The sequence below is a fragment of the Urocitellus parryii genome, chromosome 4 (assembly GCF_045843805.1).
Source record: "Urocitellus parryii isolate mUroPar1 chromosome 4, mUroPar1.hap1, whole genome shotgun sequence".
Lineage (NCBI taxonomy): Eukaryota > Metazoa > Chordata > Mammalia > Rodentia > Sciuridae > Urocitellus > Urocitellus parryii.
Genome location: NC_135534.1, coordinates 65910197 through 65934882, shown reverse-complemented (window position 1 = coordinate 65934882; position 24686 = coordinate 65910197). Strand labels below are relative to the sequence as shown.

General features: G+C 53.6%; 1 protein-coding gene across 5 annotated transcripts in view; it reads left to right on the top strand.

Annotated features, from left to right (window-relative positions):
• The window catches only part of Gdpd5 (glycerophosphodiester phosphodiesterase domain containing 5), an 81975-nt gene that overhangs the window by 45709 nt on the left and 11580 nt on the right, over window positions 1-24686 (top strand). For 3 of the 5 annotated variants that reach the window (XM_026387333.2, XM_026387331.2, XM_026387332.2), the window contains exons 4-9: window positions 10525-10628; window positions 13599-13692; window positions 14316-14375; window positions 20378-20476; window positions 20773-20866; window positions 21225-21370. In XM_026387333.2, coding sequence (XP_026243118.1) covers window positions 10525-10628; window positions 13599-13692; window positions 14316-14375; window positions 20378-20476; window positions 20773-20866; window positions 21225-21370 — 597 coding nt within the window. Of the gene's footprint in view, window positions 1-198; window positions 279-498; window positions 552-10524; window positions 10629-13598; window positions 13693-14315; window positions 14376-20377; window positions 20477-20772; window positions 20867-21224; window positions 21371-24686 lie in introns of those variants that run through there. The other 2 variants (XM_077797625.1, XM_026387335.2) reach the window with 2 other exon arrangements.

The window sequence follows — 24686 nt, the reverse complement described above, 5'->3', positions numbered from 1 at the left end:
GCCCCCCATTGCAGCCATTTCCAGAGTTTCCTCCCATGCTGTGCCCGGGAGGGGGGTTGCCAATGAGTGGAAGTGACCTTGCCCCACCCGTGCCCCCCCCCATGGTGGGCTGTGAGGGGCCCCTCCTGCCCTGCAGAGGAGTCCACCCCACATCCTCCCACCCCTCCACCCAGCCACCCAGCCTTTTCCTATTCCCAGATAACAGCGCCATGTCTTGGTTCCTGCCCCTCCCACTGCTTGGAATGCGCTCCTGTCTCCTCTGGGCCTCTTGACTCCAGGTACATGCCCCCCACCCCCTCCACCAAAATCAAGCCAGCTCTCCTTCCCCTCCCTCCCCTCCTTCCCTTCTCCCTCACACAGCACCCTGGGCCTGTGCTGGCCTTGAGGACTGATTCTCTGTGTCCTGCAGGGTTGTTATGAGGGCAGGGCCTGGGCCTGCTCCCTCCTGGTTTGCCCAGGGAATGACTAGAAAGAAGGACAGACGATGGGATGACAACAAACGAGAAGCTGCTCAGGGCTGTGCTACTGTCTCGGGTGGGAGAGGCCCCGTGGTGAGTCCTCTGGTGTCGGTGATCTGGAGGAGGCAGGCACACCTGTGTGGACAGGTGCACACTGCACTCCTAACCTGCTTCCCAGGCCCCTGGCTGTGGTTGGCAATGGAGGTTGCCGCCTCAGTGGTGGAACTTCCAGGGTCACCCTTAGAGCTGGGGTTGGTGGTCAAGAGGGAAGAGGAGAGGAGTTTCCCAGCTGGCCACCAGCTCCCAGCCCTGTGGGTGTGTCGGGGTGAGGATGCACTCAGGAACCCTGGGCAGCTTGGCAGGGAAGCCATCTGGAAGTGGGCTCTAGCACGAGGTTGGATTCAGCCAGATGCAACTAGGTGCTGCTGGCTGAGGGAGCTGAGCCTGATCTCCGCCCTGCCTCTATCTGAGACCCATCCAGGCAAGGGGTAGACACTCCTGGGCTTCACCTTGCTTGCAGGTTAAAATCCAGTGGTACAAATCCATGCCCTGGGGGTCCCATTAGATGACTGATGTGGCTGTGCCTTTGGTCTTAGGTAAGAAGAGACCATCTTCCAACTTTGCGGATGACCCACCCTCCCTACAAACTTTTGAGGGGTGTCATTCTCTTCTCTGGTGCTGTAGAGAAAGGGACCCAGCAGGGGTGAAGGAGGAGCTCTGGGTTTTACTCCCCCACGGAAATGGGGTGGTAGCAGTGGCAGGGTTGCAATAAGGAGGAGAAAATGGAGTTGATACTTCACTGGGAGCTGAGGGCTTGTGGCTGCAAGCCGTGCTGTCACTGGCCTTTGGAACCCCACATCCCACTTAGATCCTCTCAGAACATACTGGCAGCACCTGTCATGGCTTCGCCACACCCAGGGGAAGCGGCTCATGGGTGACCCTCTGTGAATGTGCTTTAGGGAGAATGGGTGGGTGTCACAGGGGCTGCAGCCTCCACCCTGGACCTGGGCAGGGCCCTCTGAAGCTCTTTGGAGGGTCCTCCCTTGAAGCCCCTTCCTGGTTCTTCTGTGCCTGTGCATATCTCCCGGGGGCTGATGCCACCCAAGGCATGGGTGGGGAGGGACCAGAGCTCCTGGTTGGTGAGTTGCTCTGAATGCCCCCCAGCAGAAACCAGGGCAGACAGAGGCCTAATTGCCTGGCATTCTGTAGCCCCGGGAAATAAATCCAGCTTCTTAGGCTGCCAGGAGCTGGCTGGGGGGGTGGGGATTCTAATAATCCCTTTCCCAGCTTGGCCCTGATGCTGCAATATATCTCAAACCTGCCTGGGCTGCGCCCTCCTGCCACAGTCTGGCTGGGCACAAAATCACAAGCCACTCACACCTTGTAGATTCAAACAGCAACTCTTTATTCTCGAACTGTCACCGGCACTCTACACACAGGTTCTGGGCAAAATCCACGCTCTCCACCAGGCTCTGAATCCCAAATACTCTCTGAATCCCGCGAGAACTCAACGGGAACTCAAGGAGCGGGTGCCTAGAGGCAGCAGGATACACCCTATTCCCAGCAGGATACACCTTAAACCTGGAACTGCCCTAAACCCAAGGAGCGCCCTAAACTCAAGGAGCGCCCTAAACCCTGATCCGCCCTGGTCCTTGAGCAAGGTCACCTTATATGCAATGTCACTGCAAATGACCTGGGTCATGCCATGAGTCATTCCTACTTGGCAATGGCTCTCAGCACCCTCCCCCAAATCTCCTGGGTCAGGGCCAGGGCAGTCCTGCCAGAGCCTGCCCTTCCCCCCCCCCCACCCAGGAGCTCCCCGCACCTACCCAGCCAGCATCTCCCAGGCCTTTCCCTTGTGTCCATTCCCGCATTTGGAATTTGGTGAGTGTGAAATAGCCTGACAGTGGCAGGAGCCCCAGATTTGGCCTGCATGTGGGCAGATTTGGGTGTCGGCACCCCATGAGCTCTATCTCCCAGTCCCTCAGCACTGCTGGGAGCTGGGACCACTGGGGAGGCCCTGGGGGCTGGCTCAGCAGAGGGAGCTGAACCAGGCAGAGCCAGCTCGCAGGGGCAGGACCTCAGGACAGAGAGGGAAACCTAGACATAATCTGAACACCTCCTCAAATTTACCCTGTGGGAATTTACCCTGTGGGAAACCGATATGGCTGTTATCCCAAGTGTCATGGTGGTGTAGGGACAGCTGAAGCATCCATGTGACGAAAGTAAAATTAGATCCCTGCCTCTTACCTCACACCAAGATAAATTCCAGATGGATTAAAGTGTATTTTTTGCCTGGAGCAGAATCGCACGCCTATAATCCCAGTGATTCAGGAGGCTGAGGCAGGAGGGCCACAAGTTCTAGGCCAGCCAGGGCAACTTAGTGAGACCCTATCTCAAAATTGGAAAAGAAATAATAATAATAAAAATAAAAAGAACTGAGGATGTAGCTCATGGTAGAGCACTCCTGGGTTCAGTCCCCAGTACTAAAAGAATTAAAGGGGGCCTCTGCACCCCTGAGCAGCCTTACTTTTCCCACTCTCACTTATCCCCAGGATTGGAGTCACCTGTTTTCTGCTCAGTCATCACTGCAGGTTGCTCAGGGTGGCCTGATTTAGCTCCAAGTAGCCAAAGCCCATCAGGCTGGTGCAGAGAGGGCTCCGTGCATTTGGGGTAAGTGGAGAGTGTAGGAGGAGATGACAGGGCCCTGAGCTTTGGCATGAGGTAGGGGTCAACTTGGATTTTTCACCAAGTGCAGGTTCATGTGTCCCAACACAGTCTGCTGAATTCTCGGCCATTTCTGCACTGATTTACTGACATACTCATCCTGTGTCCGTGTTTCTAGGCTGTTCTATTTTCAGATCTGTTTTTTCATTTCTTAGTTGGACCTTTTGGGGAAGAGGCAAGATGACGAAATCTCCTGAAATCTTGTCTAACTCTGAAACTCTGAAATTCCAGGGTCCCCCTGGCACTGACTGTGACTTGCAGTGTGACCTTGGGCAAGGCCCTGACCCTCTGAACTTATTTCCTCTGTGGCCAGACAAGGATAATTACATGGCCTGCTGCTCCTCGTTGCTTTGAGACAGTTGGGGATGGAGGAGGCACCTAGACCCGGCGGGTGAATTCCGGCTGTACCCATTACATTTGCCCTTTGTGACCTTGGGCCAGTTGCTTCCTCTCTCTGGGCCTCAGTTTCCTCAATTTCATAACCTGCTTTTGCAGACCTTCAGGGAGGAAGAGATGGGGAATGCTAACCCACAGTGCAGTGAAGAGGTCCTAGGGGCTCTGTCCTCTGCAGGCAAGGGCGCAGCCTGGGACAGGCACAGCCAGGCTACCGGCTAGGGCCTCTTCTTCCTCAGTGCCGGCCTGACCTGCTCTGGCTGCCCCTGGCGCCCACCCCTGCTGGGGGCAGGTGATCAGGCTTGCTGTCCTCAGCAGCAGGAGAAAACTTTGGTGGAGCTCAGGCAGGGGGAGGGAGAAGACTCGATCACTGTCTTCACATAATTAAAGGGCTGTCAGACGCCAAATGATAATTATAGGAACGATGGTGGATCTGGCGATGCGCGGCTTACATCTGTAATAGCTGGGCCCAGCCGCCTCCTGTGAGGTGGTGGTGATGTCATCACTGTGAACAGAGGAGGAAGCTGAGGTCTGAGGTGCTGAGTGCTTGGCCCACAGCCACGTAGCCAGTGGGGAGAAGGGCCCAGACTAAAGCCCAGCTCTGCGTTATAGTCCCCCATGCCTTGGCCATTTGACCCAAGGATTTCTTGCCCTTTGGCTGGATTTGGTCTCTATGGTATCAGGGACCCTCAGGAGCTGGCAGGTTTCAGCTCCACTCAGGGCAGGGAGGAGGGAAGGGAAATGATCCCCCTGCCTGGCCAGGGGCCCAATGCCTCAAGTGAGCCCTCACAGCTCTGCACAGCACGCCATGGCTGCTGTCCCAGTTCCCCGAGCAGGAAGCTGAGGTTCAGAGAAGGTGAACATCTTCTCCAAGGTCACTCAGCTGTGGCCAGCCCTGGATTCAAACCCAGTGTTGCTTGGCTACCAAGTCCCCCTTTCCCTGTCAGCCTGGGAGTCATAGAAGTAAGAGCTTTTGGTCAGAGGACGAGGCTGTCCCCCAAAGGAGCTCTGTCCCTGGAGCTACTGGAGCAGGAATAGGCTGAGCCCCCATCTCCAGAGAGAGCGCCTCTGGCCTGGGGAGGGTACGGGCAGGGGAACAGCATTGAGCAGGACAGCGTTGGCTCTGAGTGTCTTGATTCTGAGAGTCTGTGATGTTGCCAGGGTGGCCTTGGCAGCTCCTGTCCTGGCTCTGTCCGGACTACAGAGTTCAGGCTCTGGATTCTGTTTGGGGACTCGGGGGAGGTGCTGTATCTCCTATGGTGTCCCCAGCAGCAGCAGGGCAGCTGTGGGCATCCTGGCCTGGGGCAGTGGTACGGAGCAGGCAGGCACCCGTAGTGAATGGCAGCCAGCAGTGGAAGGGCTGTCCCTCCCCGGCAACAGAGCCCTCATTTCCTGCTTGGATTGGGGTCTGCCACTGCAGTTGAGCTCGGTGACTCTGTGAGCCTTGCTGCTGATAATCTCCTTTTGCTGATTATTATGCAGAGACCTCAGGAGTGGGAGGGACAGAGATGGGGAGGGGTGAGGAGAGGATGTGACTATCAGCAGGAGGCAGAGTGGAGGAGCTGTGGCCTTCTGTAAACTGGTCCACTGTGGCAGGATCGTGATGGGGGGTCTCATCTCCTGGGGGGTCTCATCTCCTGGAGGGTCAGGGCAAGAGTGGGAAGAGGTGAGCCAGTGATTTGGACTAAATGCCGCAGCCTCTGGGAGTCAGGCCTCTGGGATTCTCTAACAGCCACTGGGCCTCAGCCTCGTCCCTCGGAGCAGGGCTACAGCATCCTACCCACCTACACCCAGGGTTCTCTCCTGACCAAGCCGGGCTTCTTCTGGCTGCCCCATATGCAGCCACCTCCAGCACATTCCCGCTGTAGCCTGGGTGAGCTGGGGAGTTGCTGACCCCATGAGGGGGTGGCTGACCCCATGAGGGGGCAGCTCCGGCTAGGTCAGCTGTGCCTGGCTCAGCCTTTGTCCTGCTCCCTGGCGGCTACCAGGGCGCTGAAAGGAAGGAGAGGAGGCTTGTGTCACGGGAGTTCCTGCCCTTGCTTCCCTGGGCCCCTGGCCTGAGAATAAGTCTGGGGCTTGAATGATGGCCTTGTCCTCCAGTGGCCCTGAGCATCCCTGAGACACAGTCCCTTCTTCAGTTATTCCCACCATATCTGAGTGCCCCCTTGTGCTCCAGCGTGATGCTGGACCCAGAGATATCCCAGGCATCCCTGCCCCAAAGGAGCCCAAACTTCAGTGAAGTGACCTTTAGTATGTGCATACTGTACGCCAGTTGAAGTACAATAGCTCATTTAACAGCACCCCTCTATGGCAGCAGTTATGATTCCCATTTTATAGGTGAAAAAGTCAAGGCTCAGAGGGCTAAATGACTGGCCCACGTGGCAGAGCCTGGCCTTCAGAGGTCAGGCCCTTTCCACAATGATGTTGTGTAAGGTCAAATTGGTAGGTACCAAGAGCCAGAGCAGGATGCTCCAGGAGGGCAGGTCTTTGGGAGCAGGAAAGAGCAGAGTTTGGACCCAGGGTATAACCCAGAGAAAGGGAAGGGTGAAGCCACGCTGGGCCTGGGATGGCCATATGGGGTCCCCAGGGTAAGGGTAGGTTTGAGGGAAGCAGTTCAGGGCTGCTTCTGTCAGGAATCCAGAGTTCCCCACTCTTCCCCCACTTGGTGACCTCTCTGACCTCCACTTGCCCACACTAAGCCCTTGTGCAAATGAAGAAAAAAAGGCACCCCTTCTGCCACCTGCCTGCCATTTGTCAAAAATTGTCATCATGAATCTGCACCTGTGTGGAAACCCCATGCTTCTTGGAGTGGGGCAGAGCACAAAGTGTTCAGCCATGTGTGGGCATCCTTCCCTGACCCTGTGCAGGCTGTGGGAGACCGGGAGGTGGAGAAGTGCTATCCCTCTGCATAGCAGCGGCCTCAGGAGGCCAGTTGGGGCAGTGATCCCTGCTGCCATCCTCCGGGAGCAGGGCCAGATTGGCTTGTTAATGGTACAGCAGCACAGGCCTTTTTCCTCCATAATGCACCCTGACAAGGACCATTAGTGCCATTTGGAACCTCTTTATCAGTGGAGCTGCACACAGGCCGCTTCCTCCAGTCCCTGCCTTCCCCTTCCTTCCAACTGCTGTCATGTAGTTTTTTCCTCTGATTGTTCTCAGCGCACACCCGCCCCTCCCCCTCCACTGCCTGGCCCTCTTCATCCTCCTCCCAGGGCCCCCTGTAGCCAGCTGGCCTCCAGCTCCCAGCTCCCAGGCCTGTAGTCCCCAGACCCCCCAACCCTCACTCAAGCCCCTGTCCTGAAAATGGAGTTCCTAGTTCCTTGTTGCCGAGGCCCTGTCCCGGTCCCTGCCATGCCTGGGTGCCTCACGTACCTGTAGGCTCTATGCCTGACACCCTGGTCAGTTTCTAGGGGCAGGGATGCAGTCCCCCATTCTTGTCCTGTTCTGGCTCAAAGTAAGGATCTGGTCGTGTCATGGAGCACAAGACCTCTGGGGGCCACCTGACCCCTGCAATGCTTGTGGTCTTCCGGGCTACCTGTCGGTGTCACCCTGGGTCCTTCTCACACCTTGCTGCCGGATGTCTTCCTAGTACCTGCAGCAGGTGCTCTACTATTTCGACCTTCAGGACACTTGTGCCATCCTAAGCTGTGGCTTCTCGTCACCTGGGGCCTTGGCCACTGCTCGAAGTGCAGTGCAGAGCTCGCTGCTGCTGCAGGAGAGCAAGCCCTGGAGACAGATGGGCACCCGGCACCGCCAGCTCAGTCCGTCCAGGACTGAGCGCTCCTCTGGTGGGTGGGGCAGGGTGGTCAAGCCCCAATGAAATCTCTCCTGGATGAGCATATCACACCAGGGTGGGAGAAAAGGAACCTACCGGTTCATTATCAAGTCTTTCTTGAGTTCCTCCACCACCTGGGGATATGAGGACACCCAGCTCCTCAGTGTGCTCACATCCCGAGGGCAGAGCCACACACAGAATCACAGACCTGCAGGTTCTGCTGACGCCGAGGTTGGTGTGAGGGTGGTGGGGCGCCAGCTGGGATTCACCCTATAGGACAGGGATGCCCTCGGGGAGGAGGGGTCTCACTGAGGAGGGAAAGGCTGCCTTCCCTGGAGGATGTGGCTCACGTAAAGCTGTGGGCTCCACAGGGCCTGCTGGGAACTGCAGCAGGTCAGCACGCGTGGGGCTGCAGGTGCAGAGGTTGGCCTGGCCTCAGAGTCTGCGGAAGAGCTCAGGCAGCAGGGAGTTGGAGCTGGGGCGTGACACACCAGAAGGGAATGAGGCTGGGGTCACAGCTCCCTTTGTGGGAGCCCCAGACACTAAGACTGGCCTGAGAGCTGCCAGCTGGACCCTGCAGGAAATGGGGTCTGTTATGAACAAATAAGAATTTGAGGCAACAGCAGAGACTCTGAGAAGGACTAGACGGAGGTGCTGGGCCAGCCAGGGTGGAGGAGGTGGAGAGGCCTAGCCCTGGTGGTGCGGGCCAGACCCATAGCCTGGCCACGACGGGAAGCAGCACGGAGCTACCACCCAGACTGTCCTAGTGGTTCCCTGACATGGGCCTCAGTCCCCCAGGAGGGCACGTGGCCTGCTCTGCTTCTCACCAGGTTTTCTCCGTTCCTATCCTGGGTTTGCCATGCCTGGAGCTGGGGCTCATGCCAGTGTATGCCCAGGTGGGCAGGCACAAGCAACCTACTCTGAGAAGTTATCCCCACCCCAGACCTGCTGGGAGGATTGGGTTTTAGAGTATGGTCACCTTCGTCTCTGTTTTAAATCAAGGGGGGGGGGGTTAAGCAAAGCAGCCTGGCTCTGCACGTGACAATGAGTGGTGGCGGCTGCTTACCCAGACATGGGTCACCAACTTGTGTGACTCATGGGGTGGGGGGAGCTGCTAGTGTGTACCAAGTCACAGATGACCCAGGAAGATGGCTTCTCCTGCATGCTGGAGAGAGGCCCGGGTGCTTATGGTATGCTAATGGCGAGTGCCCTCTGTTTGCCAGCCATCGTTCTGAGTACTTGACTTGTATTAGCTCATTTAATTCTCAAATCGACCTCATGATTTGATTGCTCTTAAGTTCATTTCACAGAGGAAGAAGCAGGCACAGAGAGGTTGAGTAACACGCCCAAGGTTAGTTACACAGCTTATTAATGGTAGATAGGGATTTGAAGTCCCAGGCAGTCTGGCTCCAGATGCTGTAGTTAATGCCCCCACTGAGGTGTCCCTGGGCAGCAAAGGTGAGCAATGTTCTGGACTTTTCCTCCCCTTGCAGCTTCCTGCTCAGGCATAAATGCTGATGGAGTGGAGGCAGACTCCGTCTCCATCTTGTTGGAACCATGTCATCTGGGGAATGGCCACTTGAGCAGGTCAGGATGCAAAGAGTACAAGTTTAAAAACAGAGGGATGCTGCCAGGTGCAGCATTGTACACCTTAATCCCAGCAGCCTGGGAGGCTGAGGCAGGAGGATCACAAGTTCAAGGCCAGCCTCAGCAACTTAGTGAGACCCTTTCTCAACATTAAAAGTAAATAAATAAAAAGGACTAGGGATGTGTCTCAGTGGTAAAATCCCCTGGGTTCAATCCTCAGTACCAAAAACCAAACAAAATCAGAGGGACCCTATTGCTGTGGAGCAGAGAAATGGTGTAAGGGTGCTAAGGCAGAGCCCAGGAAGGCTTTCCAGAGAAGGTGACATTTGAACTGATTCAAAGGTGAACAGGGCTGGGTACAGTGGTGCACGTCTGTAATCCCAGTGGTTAGGGAGGGTGAGACAGGAGGATCAAGAGTTCAAAGCCAGCCTCAGCAATGGTGAGGCCGCTAAGCAACTCAATGAGATCCTGTCTCTAAATAAAATTTTAAAAAAAAATAGGGCTGAGGATGTGGCTCAGTGGGCAAGTGCCCCTGAGTTCAATCCCCGGTACCAAAAAGAAAAAAAAAAAAAAAGAACAGGAATTTTGGCAGAACAAGCTTAGGGAGAGTGGCCCTTCCTGGCTGAGGGAACTGGTGGGAGTGAAGGTAGAGAGGTCAAGGGTGTTAAAGTGGGACCAGTTGGAACCATAGCTTCGAGCTGGCTGTCATTTCAGGAGGGGTCAGGGCAGTGGGGAGCCTGGCAAGGGCGAGGTGGTGCCCAGGTGAAGGAAAGGATGCCTCCACCACTCCGTGCCCAGGAAGGGAGGTGGTCTCTGTTCCCTCATTACGTTGACCTCCCCCAAAAGGCTACTGATTTATTTGATGACCTTGGCAGTCATCGCCCCCTTATGCAGGATGTTCCTAGCTTGTGCTTCTGAGACTGGGGTATAGAGAAAAGAAAGGAATAAGGCCCAGGCAGAAGCACCTCTGAGCCAAAACCTCTGGAAGCAGCAGTGGTGGTCAGCATACCCTCCACCGCCACTCTGGACTGGAGACAGCCTCGCCAGGCCCTGAAGCATCAGTGCCCAGAAGAGGAGGTGGAACTTTATACTTACTTCTTTAAAGCCTAGAGACTGGGGCCCTAGTTCTGGGGCCCTGGTCCCTAATCCTCTGCTAACTTGCTGTGTGACTTGGACAAATCAAAATCACTTGGCCTTTCTGGGTTTCAGTGTTGTTATCAGAAGCATGGGGTAGAAGTGGAGAAGAGGACCTGCTTTGTAAGCATGTCTGAGGACAAAATAAATGAGGGATGCGACTTCACAGACTGCAAGTCACTGGCCAGTGTGAAGGCTTGAGGGCAGACGAGACTTTGCTTCTGGGGACCATTTGCCAGGACAGGAGACCCACACACACTGACCTTAGTCTGCAGCAGAAAGACCACAGCTCTGGGGTGGACGCTGCTCCTTGTTCCCCACTCATTTGTGACTTTGGTCCCTGTGACGTTGGACAGGTCCTTTCCCCTCTCAGCCTTCATTCCTCACCAGTACCAAGAGGGCACTAATCCTGGACCCGCACTTGACCCCTCTCCTCCTCTGCCCTTGCAGTGGGAGCGCCTCTGGTTCCTGCTCCTCACCTTCACCTTTGGCCTCACGCTCACCTGGCTGTACTTCTGGTGGGAAGTCCACAATGACTACGACGAGTTCAACTGGTGAGTGGGGGCTGGGTCCTGGGCATCAGTGGCTGGGACCTGGGGGCTCCAGTTTGAGCCTCTCTCCCAGGTTGGATCTGAGGGCTCTGACACCTGTCCTTCCTGTGGCCTTGAGCAAGGCCCACCCCAGGAGCCTCTGTCCTGCCCGCCTGCAGGGCCTCAGTGAGGTTGGGAGAGAAGGGGGCGTGGTGTACATCCCAGGCTGGCAAGAAAGATGGAGAGGAAAGGAGACCCCTGCCCTGAGGGCATTCCCACTGGGACCTTGGGAGGGCACAGGAACAGCCTTCAAGGACAGCGGGGACTGAGCCCATGGAACTCAGTGCTGGCCCTCAGACCTTTGGTGTTCATGTGGGTGACTCATCCTGCATGGCCTGCCTGAGGAGGCACGAGGGGCACCTGAAAGATCAATGGAGGCAGGAGTGGAAGCACACCATGCGGGCTACAGGACACCCTTCCCGGGGCTGTGCAGGGAAAAGAGGAGCGGAAGATGGGCACAGCACTCAGCCTGGGCCGGGCCTCTGGTCATCTCCTTTTTAGACAAGAACTCCGAGGCCCAGAGAGACCAAGGCCTCAGCGGAGGAGAAGCCCCAACCCCAGACCTCCTAACTCTCCGAGCCAGCCCTGGGCATGGCTGGCCATGGCTATGGTCTGGGGACAGCTCAGTCTCCTTCGTGGGTACCTCAGGTCCAAAGGCAGGGCTGTCTGAGGCAGGTACCTGGGTGCAGAAGGGGTACTGTCTCTTCTCGCCCCCAGTCCTCCCCTGGAAGGCACTGGGTTGATCTGAGGTAAAATGGGAGGGTGGGTGTGGGAGGCTGCCTCCCGGGAGACCAGGTCTCCAGCTGGAGGGTGCTGTGTGAGGGCTGTGGGCTTCCTTTGATGGGCCATGCTTCTGGGATTCTGTGGGGATCTGAGACTCCGTTCATGGACCGTGGAATCTGGCTGTCCCCTTTCCTCTGTACAGCCTCAGCCTGTGCCCCTGTTATTAATGAGCACAATAAAGGACGTGCTGAGGTCTCACTCCTTCTCCACAGCAGCCCAGAAAGATGAGCCAGAGCCCTAGCTGGGTCCCAGAGGTGGCCTCTGGTCTTTATTAAATTCCATAAATCAATTATTCGTCTGCTCAGGTATCCAAAGCATGAGTACCATTGTGAACATTTCCTCCTGGGCCTCAGTGGCAGACCCTGGATATTTCTGCTGACCTAGGAGATCAGAGGGTGTACCAAGCACAGATGGGGAGACTGAGGCCCAAAGAAGGAGGGGACACATTCATGGTCATATGACCTGTCAGTGACAAAAACACATATTTGAGGACAGTCTGAGGAGATAGACCCAGAGAGATGAAAGGGCCCTTGCAAGGTCATATGTGAGATGCGGGTGGATCTGGCACAGGACTTGGGCTTAACTGTCATGTTGTCCACGGAGCCATCCACTCTTCACAGAGAGAGCTCCCTGTTCCTGGCAGACTCAGCCGAGGATACCTGCCTGCCTTGGTGGGAGACTGCAAGGAAAGGCCGCCGGGGACTGTGGAGTGCCTGGGAGCTGCAGCTCTTTGCCTGTCACCCCAGGGTCTTGGAGGCTGGGTACCAAGGTTCAGGAGATCCTGACTCAGTCCTCATGGTCTTACGAGCTTTTGGGGTTAGTTCGTGTAGTAAGAGATTGTGAGCAAGACCCAAGGAGGCCCGTGCTCACCAAGTGGGACTGAACTGTGGTGTCCTAGAGAGCCCCAAAGTGGTTGAATTTGAGACACTTAGGACCAGAATATCTTTCAGGAACAGTTACAGGGGAAGCCCTGCCTCAGTTTCCCCAACTGAGCAGCAAGATGACTGTGCTCATGATCTTCCAGGTAGTAGGTCTTCCTCTGGGTCCTCCTGGTGTCCCCTACCTGCCCCCTTCCAAGGCCCAAGGTGACAGCAGGCTGAACCGGCCTGGTGCTGATGTTGGCTCTCTAATAACCCTGAGCAAGTTGCTGCCTCCTTTGGGCCTCAGCTCTCCTAGTTGTACAGTGAGGACGTGAGCAGTTCCATCGTTCTGAGAGCGGCTAAGCTGCGGAGAGCCTTAAGAAGCTCATTCCCTGGACTTTATAATCCTTCTGGTGGGGATCTGTCCTAAGGGCATAGCCAGAAATACAAAAAGATATGCACAATTTTTTCATTTTTGTGCTAATTTGTAATAGTGAATCAGTGGAAACGATGAAGTGCCATTCTAGGAAGTTGGCTATATATGGCACATGGATTCAATAGAGGACCACATGGCTGTTTTTAAAAATCACATTTCCTCAGCACTTTTGCAGACAGCAGTAAACACTGTGCTGAGAAGAGTCTGTTGAGTGCTCACCATGTGCCTCGCCTCTTTTCCTCCTCTCAGAACCCTCCAAAGGGCACGCTGCTCTTATCTGTCCTACAGATCGGGGACTAAGGCCCAGAGGAGTCAGGAATTACATTTCATCATCTCTGAGACCCCACATTTTCACATTTTAACACTGGGGTGGGGTTGAGTGTTACAACCAATGGCAGAGAAGCCTGTCACTTCAAGGTCCCATTAGCGCTTCAGAGGCAGAGTGGGAACTGGAGCCAGCATGTCCATGGTGCCCAAAGCCTCCTGCTGTGGGTGCTCCTGTGTGCCCAGGGCCCAGCTTCGCTATTCAAATACATAGGTGTGGGGGATCCACAGGAAGAAAATCCTGCAGTCTTGGTGACAGTTATTTCTGGACAGTAGAATTGCGGGGAATTGTTCTTTATGTGTCTTGGTCCCCCTTGGTGGACACCAGGAGACCAAGAAGCTGAAGAGCATTAGTCATGTTCTAATGACGAGGGAAACGCTGAGTGCCACTATAGGGCGAGCAGGGCCTGGCCGCTGGACCAGCCTGTGGGCCACCCAGCTGTGGCTGTGGAAGACCTGAGATCATTTTGGTTCCTGAGCCGGGCAGTGGCCCTGTGGAGGTCTGACCCCTGCCCCTTCTCCTCCTGGCAGGTACCTCTACAACCGCATGGGCTACTGGAGTGACTGGTCTGTGCCCATCCTCGTGACCACAGCTGCTGCCTTCACATACATCGCAGGCCTCCTGGTACACAGGGCTGTCTCAGAGGGCTGGTCCCCTGCTTCTAGTAGGCAGGGACACTTGGTTGGTGCTAGGCCTGCCTTGGTTTAAAGGGGGAAGCTGGCTTTGCTCAGGGTCCCTCAGGTGGCTGCACTTCTGAGACCTGGGTCCCCCAAGGAGAAAGGTCATCTGTTTTGCCAGTCTCTTTCAGCTGCCCATCCTAGAATGTCTGTCCTGCCCCAGCCCAGTGAGAGCCACCCTGCTGTCCACTGCAGACTTCCTCTTCCAGGAACTCCACATTAGGTTCCTGCTCCCAGTATCCCAGTGTCAGAGATTCATGTGGACCCCATTCTGGTCTGGGAGTTCTTAGGGCCAAGACTCAAATCTGTCTCAGAATCCTAGGGCCTGGGACTCCCAAAATATTTGATGAATTAAGTTGGGCAGTCCAAGTGCAGCAGGGCCCAGTGGCTGCTTCAGGGAAAAATCCAAGGGGAGGGGCCTGGAGTCCTAGAATAATCTGGAAGGAGGCCAGGCTTGGACAGGGCTGGGCTGGGCATTCCTATCGCCTGTAGGAAGGGTTGGCTGACCCTGCCCTGGGTCAGGCCAGGTCAGGCACCAGCCTAACTGCCACCCTGCGGGCCTCTCCTCAGGTGCTGGCGCTATGTCACATTGCCGTGGGGCAGCAGATGAACCTGCACTGGCTGCACAAGGTAAGCCTGCCTCTGCTGGGCCAGGAGCGGGGAGGGAAGGTTGGAGGCCAGGGCAGCGGAGGAAAAGCCTGGGTCCCCCATCCCTACCCTGGATCACAGATGCAGCCGCTCCACTGGCTCACAGGGAGCCCTTGCTGTGGGTCAGGCGGGATTCTCAGAGCTGGGCCCTTATTCTGCCTGCAGCCCACACAGGGAGCCTAGGAGGTTGCTCTGACAACATCCCATGTCCCAGTTGGAAGAAATGAGGTACAGAGGGGTTAAGTCACTTGCCCAATGTCGCCCAGTGCGTAAGTGGAAGGTCCAGGATTCCAGCCCTCTTGCCTCGATTGAACCAGCACAGCAGTGGGGGAGGGCGGTCAGTGTCAGAGCTCCTATGGCCGTCCAGCCCACCCACTGACTCTGTCTCAAGTCTCACCTCCTCTTCGTTCTTCAGTGAGTTCTTTATAAAACTCTGGTCAGGCGAAGTCATTTCCATCACTCCCAGGGATCCCAGGATGACCTCAACTCCCCTACTTTCCCACCCACCCAGCCAATGCCTCCCTGCTCCTGACCTGGGCCGGTCACCCTCAGCTCCTACTGTGTGAGACATCTCTGACCCTCCAGCCCTCCCACCTGCCTTTTCTCCTCTTTTACCTCCTTGCTCCCTGTCTCTTGACTCCTTCCTTGTTACTGGTCCCTACACACCCAGTCTTCTGTCCTAGGGCTCCCCAGTCCCTGTGATTTCCCCTGCTACATTTCAGAACATCCGTGTTGTCAATTTCCATCTGGCTTGCCCACCCCAACCCACTCCTTGGTGCTCCCTGCAGGTCTAGTGCTCCTTGCAGACTGGAACTGGGATTGACCATCTCCCCACCCCAGCACCCCACTCAGGGCTGGACCCAGAGCAGGCAGGCTTCACACCACCTAGAACCTTAGCCTGCACATCACACGTGAATGCTTGGTGCAATTCCCTGGGTTTCTGATGCCCACTCTGCCTGAGTAGGTGCCCAGGTGTGGTGCAAACCTGATCCAGACAGCCCCTGGGCCATGGAGGGAAGGCTAGGTCATCTCTTCCCAGAACCTGGTTCAGAGTGGGCACACCACTTAGGAAGGAGCTAAAGTGTTCAGAAACAGCCATAAGCCCATGAGATGGGTCCAGAGTGACTCCAAGTGAAAGGGCTCACTTCCAGCTAGAAGGGGGGCCAGGAAGAGGAAGAGAGCTGAGAGCTCGGGCCTGTGAGCAGTGTGGGAAGGGGTGGGGGTCAAGGTTGGTTAATGACAGGGTCTGGAGCCAGCAACTACACCTGTAGCATAGCTGGTCTTGCAGGGGTTTAGAGCAGTGAGCAGCCCCTGGGCCCGTCCCACCTTTCTGAGGCTGGTGACTCTATCGGAGCTCTCCTCTCCTCTGAGCTTCCGCAGCCCCCTCTGTGAGGCATTTTCTTCTCCTGGCTGCAAAATTAACACTTGAAAGAACTGCACCAGCTGGTACCCTGGGTGGGGCTGGCACATGCTGTGGTCACCTCCTGGGGCCAAGCCTGCCTCTCAGCAGGACAGGTCACATCGGCTTGATCCTGGTGGAGAGGCCTATAGAGCCACTGAGCCAGCACATCAGTGCTATCTCTGCATGGGTGCCCACCCTGGGGGCCAGGCGTGCCGTCCTCTCCCTTCTCCCCTCCATCCTCTCTGTGGGATCTTGGCATGAGGAGGGGCTTTCCAGGGACTGCCTCACCAGGGGGAGGGCTCAGGGCTTTTGAGCAGGTGCTGGAAGTTTTCCATATGTATTCTATTTTTTCACAATTCTGTCATTGTATTCTAAGAAAGCTGTCTTTTGTTTTTGTTTTAATTTATTTTTGACCACATAATGCATTGATGTGGTTCAAAACTCATGACACAAAAAAGTACACAATGAAAATTTCTTTTTTTCCAGAGATATTTTAAGCACAAACATACATGTACATTTTGTTTTTCTTTCTCTTTAAACACAACACCCTCTGTCCTGACCCTTGACAACATGCTTGGCACTCCTGTTAGGGACATTAAGAGTAGACCTTTGGGGCCATCACTTTCTCCTGCTCCCTGCTCTGGGCATTCCCAAGTTCCCTAGGTATCCATGCCAGGCCCCTGTTGATGGCCCTAGTCGCTAACCCAGCTGCTTTTCAGTCCACAACCCAGGCAGTGTGGCAATGACCCAGGAGAGGAATTTCTGGGTAAAGAATGTCTACTTTCATAATCTTGATCTTGCCAAGTGGCCTAGTTGCCAAGTGCCATTAATTCAGACTTTCTTGGCAATGTATGGCCAGGCCCACAAAAACACCCCTAACCCACAGATGTGAGCTGATTTCTTGACCTTTGCCGATCTGATTGGCGAAAACTGAAACCTAACTATAGTTTGCATTTCCCTTGGGATGAGTTAGAGTCAGCACTTTTCAGCAGCTTGAGTCACGTGTGTTTTCTCTATCTGCTGTCTCTTGGTGTTTTGCCTTTTTTGCTATGAAATTTGCTTTTTACTTATTAATTTGCAGGAGTTCTTTATAGATTTGGGTGATTAGCCCTTTGGCTGCAGATGATTTTTCCTAGTTTATCATTTATCTTTAGACTTTGTTCAGTGTCTTTGTGCCACAAGGTTTTTTGGTTTGGGTTTTTTTTTTTTCCTAAGTACTTAGATCTGTCATCTCTTTTTATGGCTCCTGGGTTTTGTGTCAGACTTAGATCTTTCTCACTCTGAGATTATATAAAATTTCTCTGTGGTATCACTTGGTAATTATGTTTTCACTTTTTTTAACATTTAAATTTTTTTTTTATCATTTGGAGGTTATTTCGGGGCATGGTGTGATCTTACTTAGTTCTTTTTAGACGGTTTCCCAGTGTTCCCAGCTGTCTTCTCTGAGCAAGCCTGCCTTTCCCCTCTAATCTGAGATGCCACTTTGATCATAAACCATATATTTTTATACAATCTGATATATTTCTGAACTTTTTACTTATTATCATGTTGCTTTGAGGACTTGAGTTTTATGGTATTGTTTTGTTTTTGTAATACTGGGGATGGAGCCAGGGCCTTGTGCATGCCAGGCATCTACCACTGGACTGCATCCCCAGCCCTGCTATGTTTTAATCATGACCTATATTTTGAATCTGGGTTTCCCCTGGATCCTGAGGAAGGAAGGACAGAAGTGCTCAGGGACTGGGTGGGGAGGGAGCCATCTATTCAACACCTGGTATTGTGAGAGAATCAAGGATCCCCTGGGGACCTTCCTCCTCCTCCCAAGTCTGCCCAGAGTTCCTGTCTCCCAGAACTCCCTCCCAGGAGCCCAGAAGGTGTGGGGAAGGTTGAAGTGTTCTTGGGGGCTTGGCAGTAAACACAAGGCCCTTTCCTTGGGATGCCACCGCTATGGGGTGCCAAAGGCAGCTCCTCCTTCCCCAGCCCGTCTCCTCCTGCCACAGGGGATTCAGCCACAGCCTACAGAGGAGGGTTCTGTCAGTGACCCAACTTGAGGCCAGAGAGGAACACTGGGAACCGTAGAGCCCCAGAGCAGCTGGGCTGGTGTGTCTGCCCACATCCCCACATCCCTCAGCTTGCTGACCACTCTCTCCACACCATCCACATTGCCAGTGAATTCAGGATTTTCTCCAATAGCTAACCCAGGCTCCACAGTTCTGCCTGGTGTCCTGCCTCTATCCCTCCAGCTGTGGCTTAAGAAAGGAACATTCATTGAGAACCTCCTATACGCTAGGCACTGTGTTCATCATAACAGCACTAACCATTGGCACATAAAATTAGGCACTTCCTGCATGCATCAGGCACTCTCCACACAGAGTTTCATTCCTTCCTCACAATCATCCTGTTCAGTTGCTGTCACTTAAAATGATCCTACTAACATCCAGGAAGCATTTCCTCTCGATGCTGGCATTTCCTCATTTATCTTCCCCAAACTCTCCCAGGTAGGCACTCACTGTCCCCACATCTCAGCTTAGGCAAGATTTATGAAGAGCAGAAGAACCAGGATTTGACCCAGGAGTGGGACTTGGGTGTGGCTCTCACCTTGAGCCAACTGTCTGCCATTGGGATCCCAGAACCCAGAGGCCAGGCACCCCCAAGAGGTCAACCCATTGCCCCTCTGCAGGGCTGGGTCCCAGCACCCAGGCAACCCTCTGGGATGAAGGAGCGCACTGCCGCAGCCTCCACCCTCATTGCCATCACAGACCACAGCCCCAGCAGGACAGAAATCCAAGACCACTCTCTCAGTCTGTCTCCAGGCCACCAGCGGGGGAGTCATCCTTCCTAGCCAGCCTTAAGGCCCAGGGCTCACATTGTTGTGAGTTGGTGCTATTACCATGGCTTAAGGACGCATCAGAGAGGGAGATCCACGCTGAATGTTCAGCACAGCTGCTGAGCTTGTAGCTGCTGCTGCAGCATCTGTAAAACCCAGAGGTGGTCGGATTTTTAATTGTATTAGGATTATGAGGAGTCAGTTTCATTGCCTGTATTTCCACCAATAGTTACTAATTGTAATGAGATGCTCTCAGAAACCACCCTTCCGGGATGCCAGTCTCTCCCAAGGCCACAAGGGGGCAGATGTGTGCCTCGAGTGGACAGCCTGGGTGTGGAGGGAGGGGCTTCTCAGGATGGTTAGGAGCTCCTCCGATTCCCCCTCAACTCCCAGCCCTCCCCACAGCAGCCTGAACTCCGAGAATGAGCACAGGCAGAGGGGTTTGTATCTGGATCCACCTCTGAAGCTGTGAGACCAAGCGAGTAGAGCCCGCTCCCCCGGTAGGAAATGACAAGGCCTCACCCGGGGTGTCAGAATACAGGGGAGGACACCCCGAGTCCCGCTGCAGGCAGACCCAGGCACACCTTCTTCCTTTGTCCCAGAAGAGGCATGTCACAACCCATAAAGGCCTTTACCTGTTTGACTTGTTACTGTTTCTTAGGAGAGGACCTATTTTTTCCAGGCCAATGGGCTGAAATGACAAGTCTCCAAAGGAAAAGTTAATCCCGGGCAAGAATTCCTCTTCCCTGCCTGGCAGGGAGCAAAACAAGAGGCCGCTGTCCCTGCCTCAGGTCTAGAAAGGCCGCGCAGCCCTTGCTCAGCTGCTAGAGGTTCTCAGGGCGCTGCTGTGAGGACAGAGGGCCTGGCAGGAGGAAAAAGGCGGGAGGACATTGCTGAGGGAGAAGAGGGCTTGAGGGAGGCAGAGAGGCCAGGTGGCGTGTGGGCCACGAATCTGACAAGCCAGAGAGCAGCATGCCGAGCACTGGGCAGTGGGAGGCCGCAGAGGAGGTGTGACTGGGCTACGAAGCAGGCCTAGCGCACAGGGGGCTGGATGGGCAGCAAAGTCCAGGGCTCAATGGAGGGTAGCACTGGGGGCTGAGAAGCAGGAAACCTGAGCTTAGTGGCACTTAGTTTGGGGGTTCCAGATGCCATCCATCCTCAAAAATCTCTGTCCCCTGAAGTTGTCCTTGTCCTCTGTCAGAGCCATGCTCCTCACTTTCTGGAGAAGCTCCCTGGAGGGCAGACCCCTCCCACATTAGAAGCTGCCAGAGCTGGGACCCTGGGGTTGGTGGGCCTTGGTGAAGGAGCTGGTGCTTGCCCTGCCAGCTGTGCCACTGGGAGCCTAGTCCTGTGCGTGGGACTAGGCTGCACACCAGGCCCTGTCCCTGTGGCCTGGAGCAGGCAGTTTCCTCATCCCATCTGCACTGGATGCCACCGTCCCTCTGAGCTTGCTGGGAGGCCGGGTGGCCCGCAGGGAGGCCCTGCTGGCCAAGTGCTTCCAGTCTCCTTTTCTCCACCCTCCTTCTTTCTGCCTGTCCCTTCCTTGCAGGGTCTGGCTGTCCTCTCTCTCTGCCTTCCCCAACTGCCCCTCAGCCCATGCCATCTCTTTCCTTCCCTTCTATCTTGCTTCCTCCAGCTCCCCTGTTTTCTCTATTTCTTCCCGCGTGTCCCTAGGTTCTCTCTCCACCCTTCCTCTCAGACACCCTGGAGCCCACCACCTGCTCTGACACTCTGTCTGATGCTTCCTCCTTCCAGATTGGGCTGGTGGTCATCCTGGCCTCCACTGTGGTAGCCATGTCAGCCGTGGCCCAGCTGTGGGAGGACGAATGGGAAGTGCTGCTGATCTCCCTGCAGGTAAGGGTGTGAGAGGGTGCTCCACCAGGACCCTTTGCAATGAGCAGTGCCTTTTTGTCTTCTGTTTCTCCATAGCATGGCCCAAAGTTGGTGCAAATTTGATTTGGGTCACACAGCAGGTCAGAGGTGGGGAGGATACTGTAAGCCAGGGTCTCTGGATTCCCAGTGTCCTTATCAGGTAAACAGAGACAGGGTACTGACTTTGTGGGTTAAAGGTGGGCTATCAGCTTGCTTGCAACTTGAGGACTTGGGCATGTCTGGGAGTCCCAGGGCCCTCCTCCTCTTCACACACACAGGGAACAGCACCATTTCTGCACATGGGGGCCCTGGCTGCCATCACTGCACTCTCCTGGATCGTGGCCGGACAGTTCGCCCGCGCAGAGCGGTCCTGTGAGTACTGCCTCCCCACTGACATGACACCTAGGCCAGGTTGGGCTTCCCCCACTGGACTCCACCTGTGTAGCCTGAGCTGAGCAGGGGCCCTTGTGATCAAAGGGGGGGGGTCCTGGTTCAGAGAGGCCTACAGACTCCACCAAAAAATATGGCTCTGTCAGCCTTGAACTATATCTTTCCTCCAAGTGCACGTGCATGCACATGAGTGCGAGCTCATGTGTGTATGTGACTTCCCAGCAGGAATGGGCTCTACCTCTCAGAATGCTGGGCTCCTACATCCGCCCCTGGCTACCGAGGGTTCCTTGTTGGGAGAAGGTGCTCCCAACCATGAGGTGCTCATGGCCTGTGTCTGCAGCTTCCCAGGTGACCATTCTCTGTACCTTCTTCGCTGTGGTCTTTGCCCTCTACCTGGCCCCTCTTACCATCTCCTCTCCCTGCATCATGGAGAAAAAAGACCTGGGCCCCAAGCCTGCCCTCATCGGCCACCGTGGGGCCCCAATGGTGAGTGCCATCTTAGGGTCCTAAGAGACTGGGTGAGGGGTGAGTGCAGCTGCCATTCCAGAGGAAGAACCTGTTGGGAAATGGATATGATATATGCAATCTAATAATAGGAACGATGCTTAGCTCTTTGGGGGAGGTGTGTGGGGAAGGCTCTGGCAAAGGCCAGAAGAGCCGGTGTGGGCCCAGATCCTGAAGAGCCCTGAAGGCATCTTACTAAAAAGATTTCACTTTTATTCTGAGGGTCCTGCAGAGATGCAGGAGGTTTTAGGCCCAGGCACAGCACTGCCAATTTTCAGGTTAGAAAAGCCCAGAAGAAAGCTGCTGGGTGAGGGGCCTGGGGCTATAACCAGGCAGCAGGAGAACCCACCAGCTGGGGGGCAGCAAAGCTGAGGGGCAGCTCAGAGCCCACCATGGAAGGGAAGGCTGTTGGAGCAGACTGAATTGGAAAGAGAGGATGAAATCAAAGTCGAACCCTATTTTGCCACTAAGGTGCCCCACACCTCTGCAGGAGTAATGAGGTTGAGAGTTCCAGAGCCATGCTGTCTGGGCAGGAAGCCAGGCCCAGCCCTGGCCAGCTGTGGGAGCCTGGGGTTTCCATCTTCTCTGTTCCTGCTCCCCCATACTGTGCCATGGAGATAGTGAGCGTGCCTGCCGGGTCAGAGGGCAGCTGTTAGATGTAGTGCCCAGACAGGCTACTTGGGAGGCTGAAAGTAAGAAGAAAGTAAGAAGCCCCCTTTGGACCAAGGTCTCCTCACCCCCTGGAAGACTTGAACCTTCTCAACTGAGGCAATACCAGCCCCCACCCGCAGGGGGCGTTTGGGGACTTCCTGAGAGCTTGGTGTCTGTTGAGACCCTGGTACTCTCCCACCAAGCCATTCCACTGTGCCATTGGATTTCAGGAGAGTTAAAGGGGCCTCCACAAGTCATTGTTTTAAAAGCATGTGTATATGGGCTGGGGATATGGGTCAGTGCCTAGTATGCACGAGGCCCTGGGTTTGATGGAGCTCTGAATTCCCCTGAAAGTCCTCTCCTACTGTATGAGATAGGTATTATTTTCTAGATAATACTCAGCTGGGAGCAATGACCCACATCTGCAATTCCTGCTACTTGGGAGGCTGAGGCAAGAGACACATGTTCAAGGCCAGCCTGAACAATTTAGCGAAACCCTGTCTCAAAATAAAAATGGACTGGAGAGAGTATTAAAGCACCCCTGGGTTCAATCACCAGTAATTAAAAAATAAAATTTAAAAATTAATTTAAAAAAATCACAGAGGACTGTGTTCCTGAGTTGGACCATGGTACTCTCCCATCAAGCCACATTCTGCTTGTTTTCTTGGGGGTAGGGGAGGGCAGGTCATTCACCCCCTTGGAGCCTGAGTTAGGGATGCCCATGTTGCTGGGTCTTGTGAGGAGAGGTCAGAAGCACTCCCTTGCCAGGCAGACAGGCCCTCGTGGGGGTGGGTGACCTGTCACACTTGCTCTGGAGGCCAGAGGAAAAGAACAGTGGAGGGGCAAGGAGGGGATGACCCAGAAAGGGCGGTTTTCATTTTTTTTTCTTTTTTTCTGATATTGAATACCACAAAGCTACACCGCCCCACCCCACCCCTTTTTTTTTTTTTTTTTTGAGGCAGTTTGCTAAGGCTGGCCTCAAATTTGTGAGTCTCCAGCCTCGACTGCTTGAGTAGCAGGGATTATAGGCATGCACCACCATGCCTGGTAGTTCTTTTCTTTTCTTTTTTTTTTTCAAAATTAGTTTATTTATCTTAATTAGGTATATATGACAGCAGGATGCATTTTGATTCATTTCACACAATTGCAGCACAAATTTACATTTCTCTGATTGTAAACAATTAGTGTCACACCATATGTGCAGTCATGCGTGTACCTAGGGGAATGATGTCCATCTCATTCCACCGTCTTTGGTAATTGTTTTCTTTAGTAGAAAAAATTCCAAACACACAGACATGAAAAAAGCAATATAAAGTATCATGTAATGAAGAACCACATTATGAATCCAATACCACCTTCAATAGTTAGTGACATTTTGCCACTCTTGCTTCATTGGTCCCCATACTTTTTTGTTCTGTAGTAGTAAAGCAAATCCTAGACATCATGTTACGTCTTATTTCAGGATGTATTTCTGATCCATAAGAACTTTAAAAAAATATAACCACAGTGCTGTTATTATATCCAACCAAATTAGCAATAATTCCTTCATATCTAATATCAAATCAATTTTCTTTTGTTGTCTCAAAAAGTATCTATAGTTCAGTTATTAAAGTTGAGGCTGGCCATGGTGGTGCACACCTGTAATCCCAGAGGCTCTGGAAACTGAGGCAGAAGGATAGCAGGTTCAAGCCCAACCCCTCAACTAAATGAGTCCTTAAGCAACTTAGCAAGGCCCTGTCTCAAAATAAAAAAGGCTGGGAAAGTGGCTCAGTGTTAAATACCCCTGGATTCAATCTCTAGTACCAAAAATCAATCAATCAATAAATTAATTAAATAAAATTCGGGACTACCAGACACAGTGGCACATGTCCATAATTGGGAGGCTGAGGCAGAAAGTTCACAAGTTCAAGGCCACCCTGAGCAATTTAGAGAGATCCTGTCTCAAAATTAAAAAAATAAATAAATAAAAACAGGAATATTTCTCAGTGATGTAATACCACTGAATTCAATCCCCCACCACCAAAAAAATCAGGACCTAAATGATGTCCACACTAACCCCTGAGTACCTTTTAGTCTATAGTAGTAGCCATCCCTTTTTCCCTTATGCCATTTATTTGTTGAAGATATTCATTTATCCTTAGAATTTTTCACTTTGTACATCTGGCTGATTTCATCCTTGTAGTGTTTATTTTATAACCAATCAACTAATTAATTTTAATTAATATACAAGAATTATGCATATTTATGAGACACTGGTGTTTTATTTTCATACATGTATACAAGGCATAGTGATCAAATCAGGGTAATTAGCATATCTATCACCTCAAATATTTAGCATTTCATTGTGTTGGGAACAATAGAAATCCTCTCTTCTGACCTGAAACGCACAGCAAATTCTCATTAACTATAATCACACTATATGCTGTGGAACTCCACAACTAGCTTCTCCTATCTGACTTTAACCTTGTACCTGTAAACCTCTCCCCTCCAGCCTCTAATAACCACTATTAAACCCCAGCCTCTAATAACCACTGTTCTGCTCTTTATCTCTACAAAACCAACTTTTAGTGGTGTTTGAGAAGGCCCAGCCAAGGTCCCCTCTGTGTCCCTGCAAATGCATGTGGATCTGTCCATGGGTCCTCAGGTA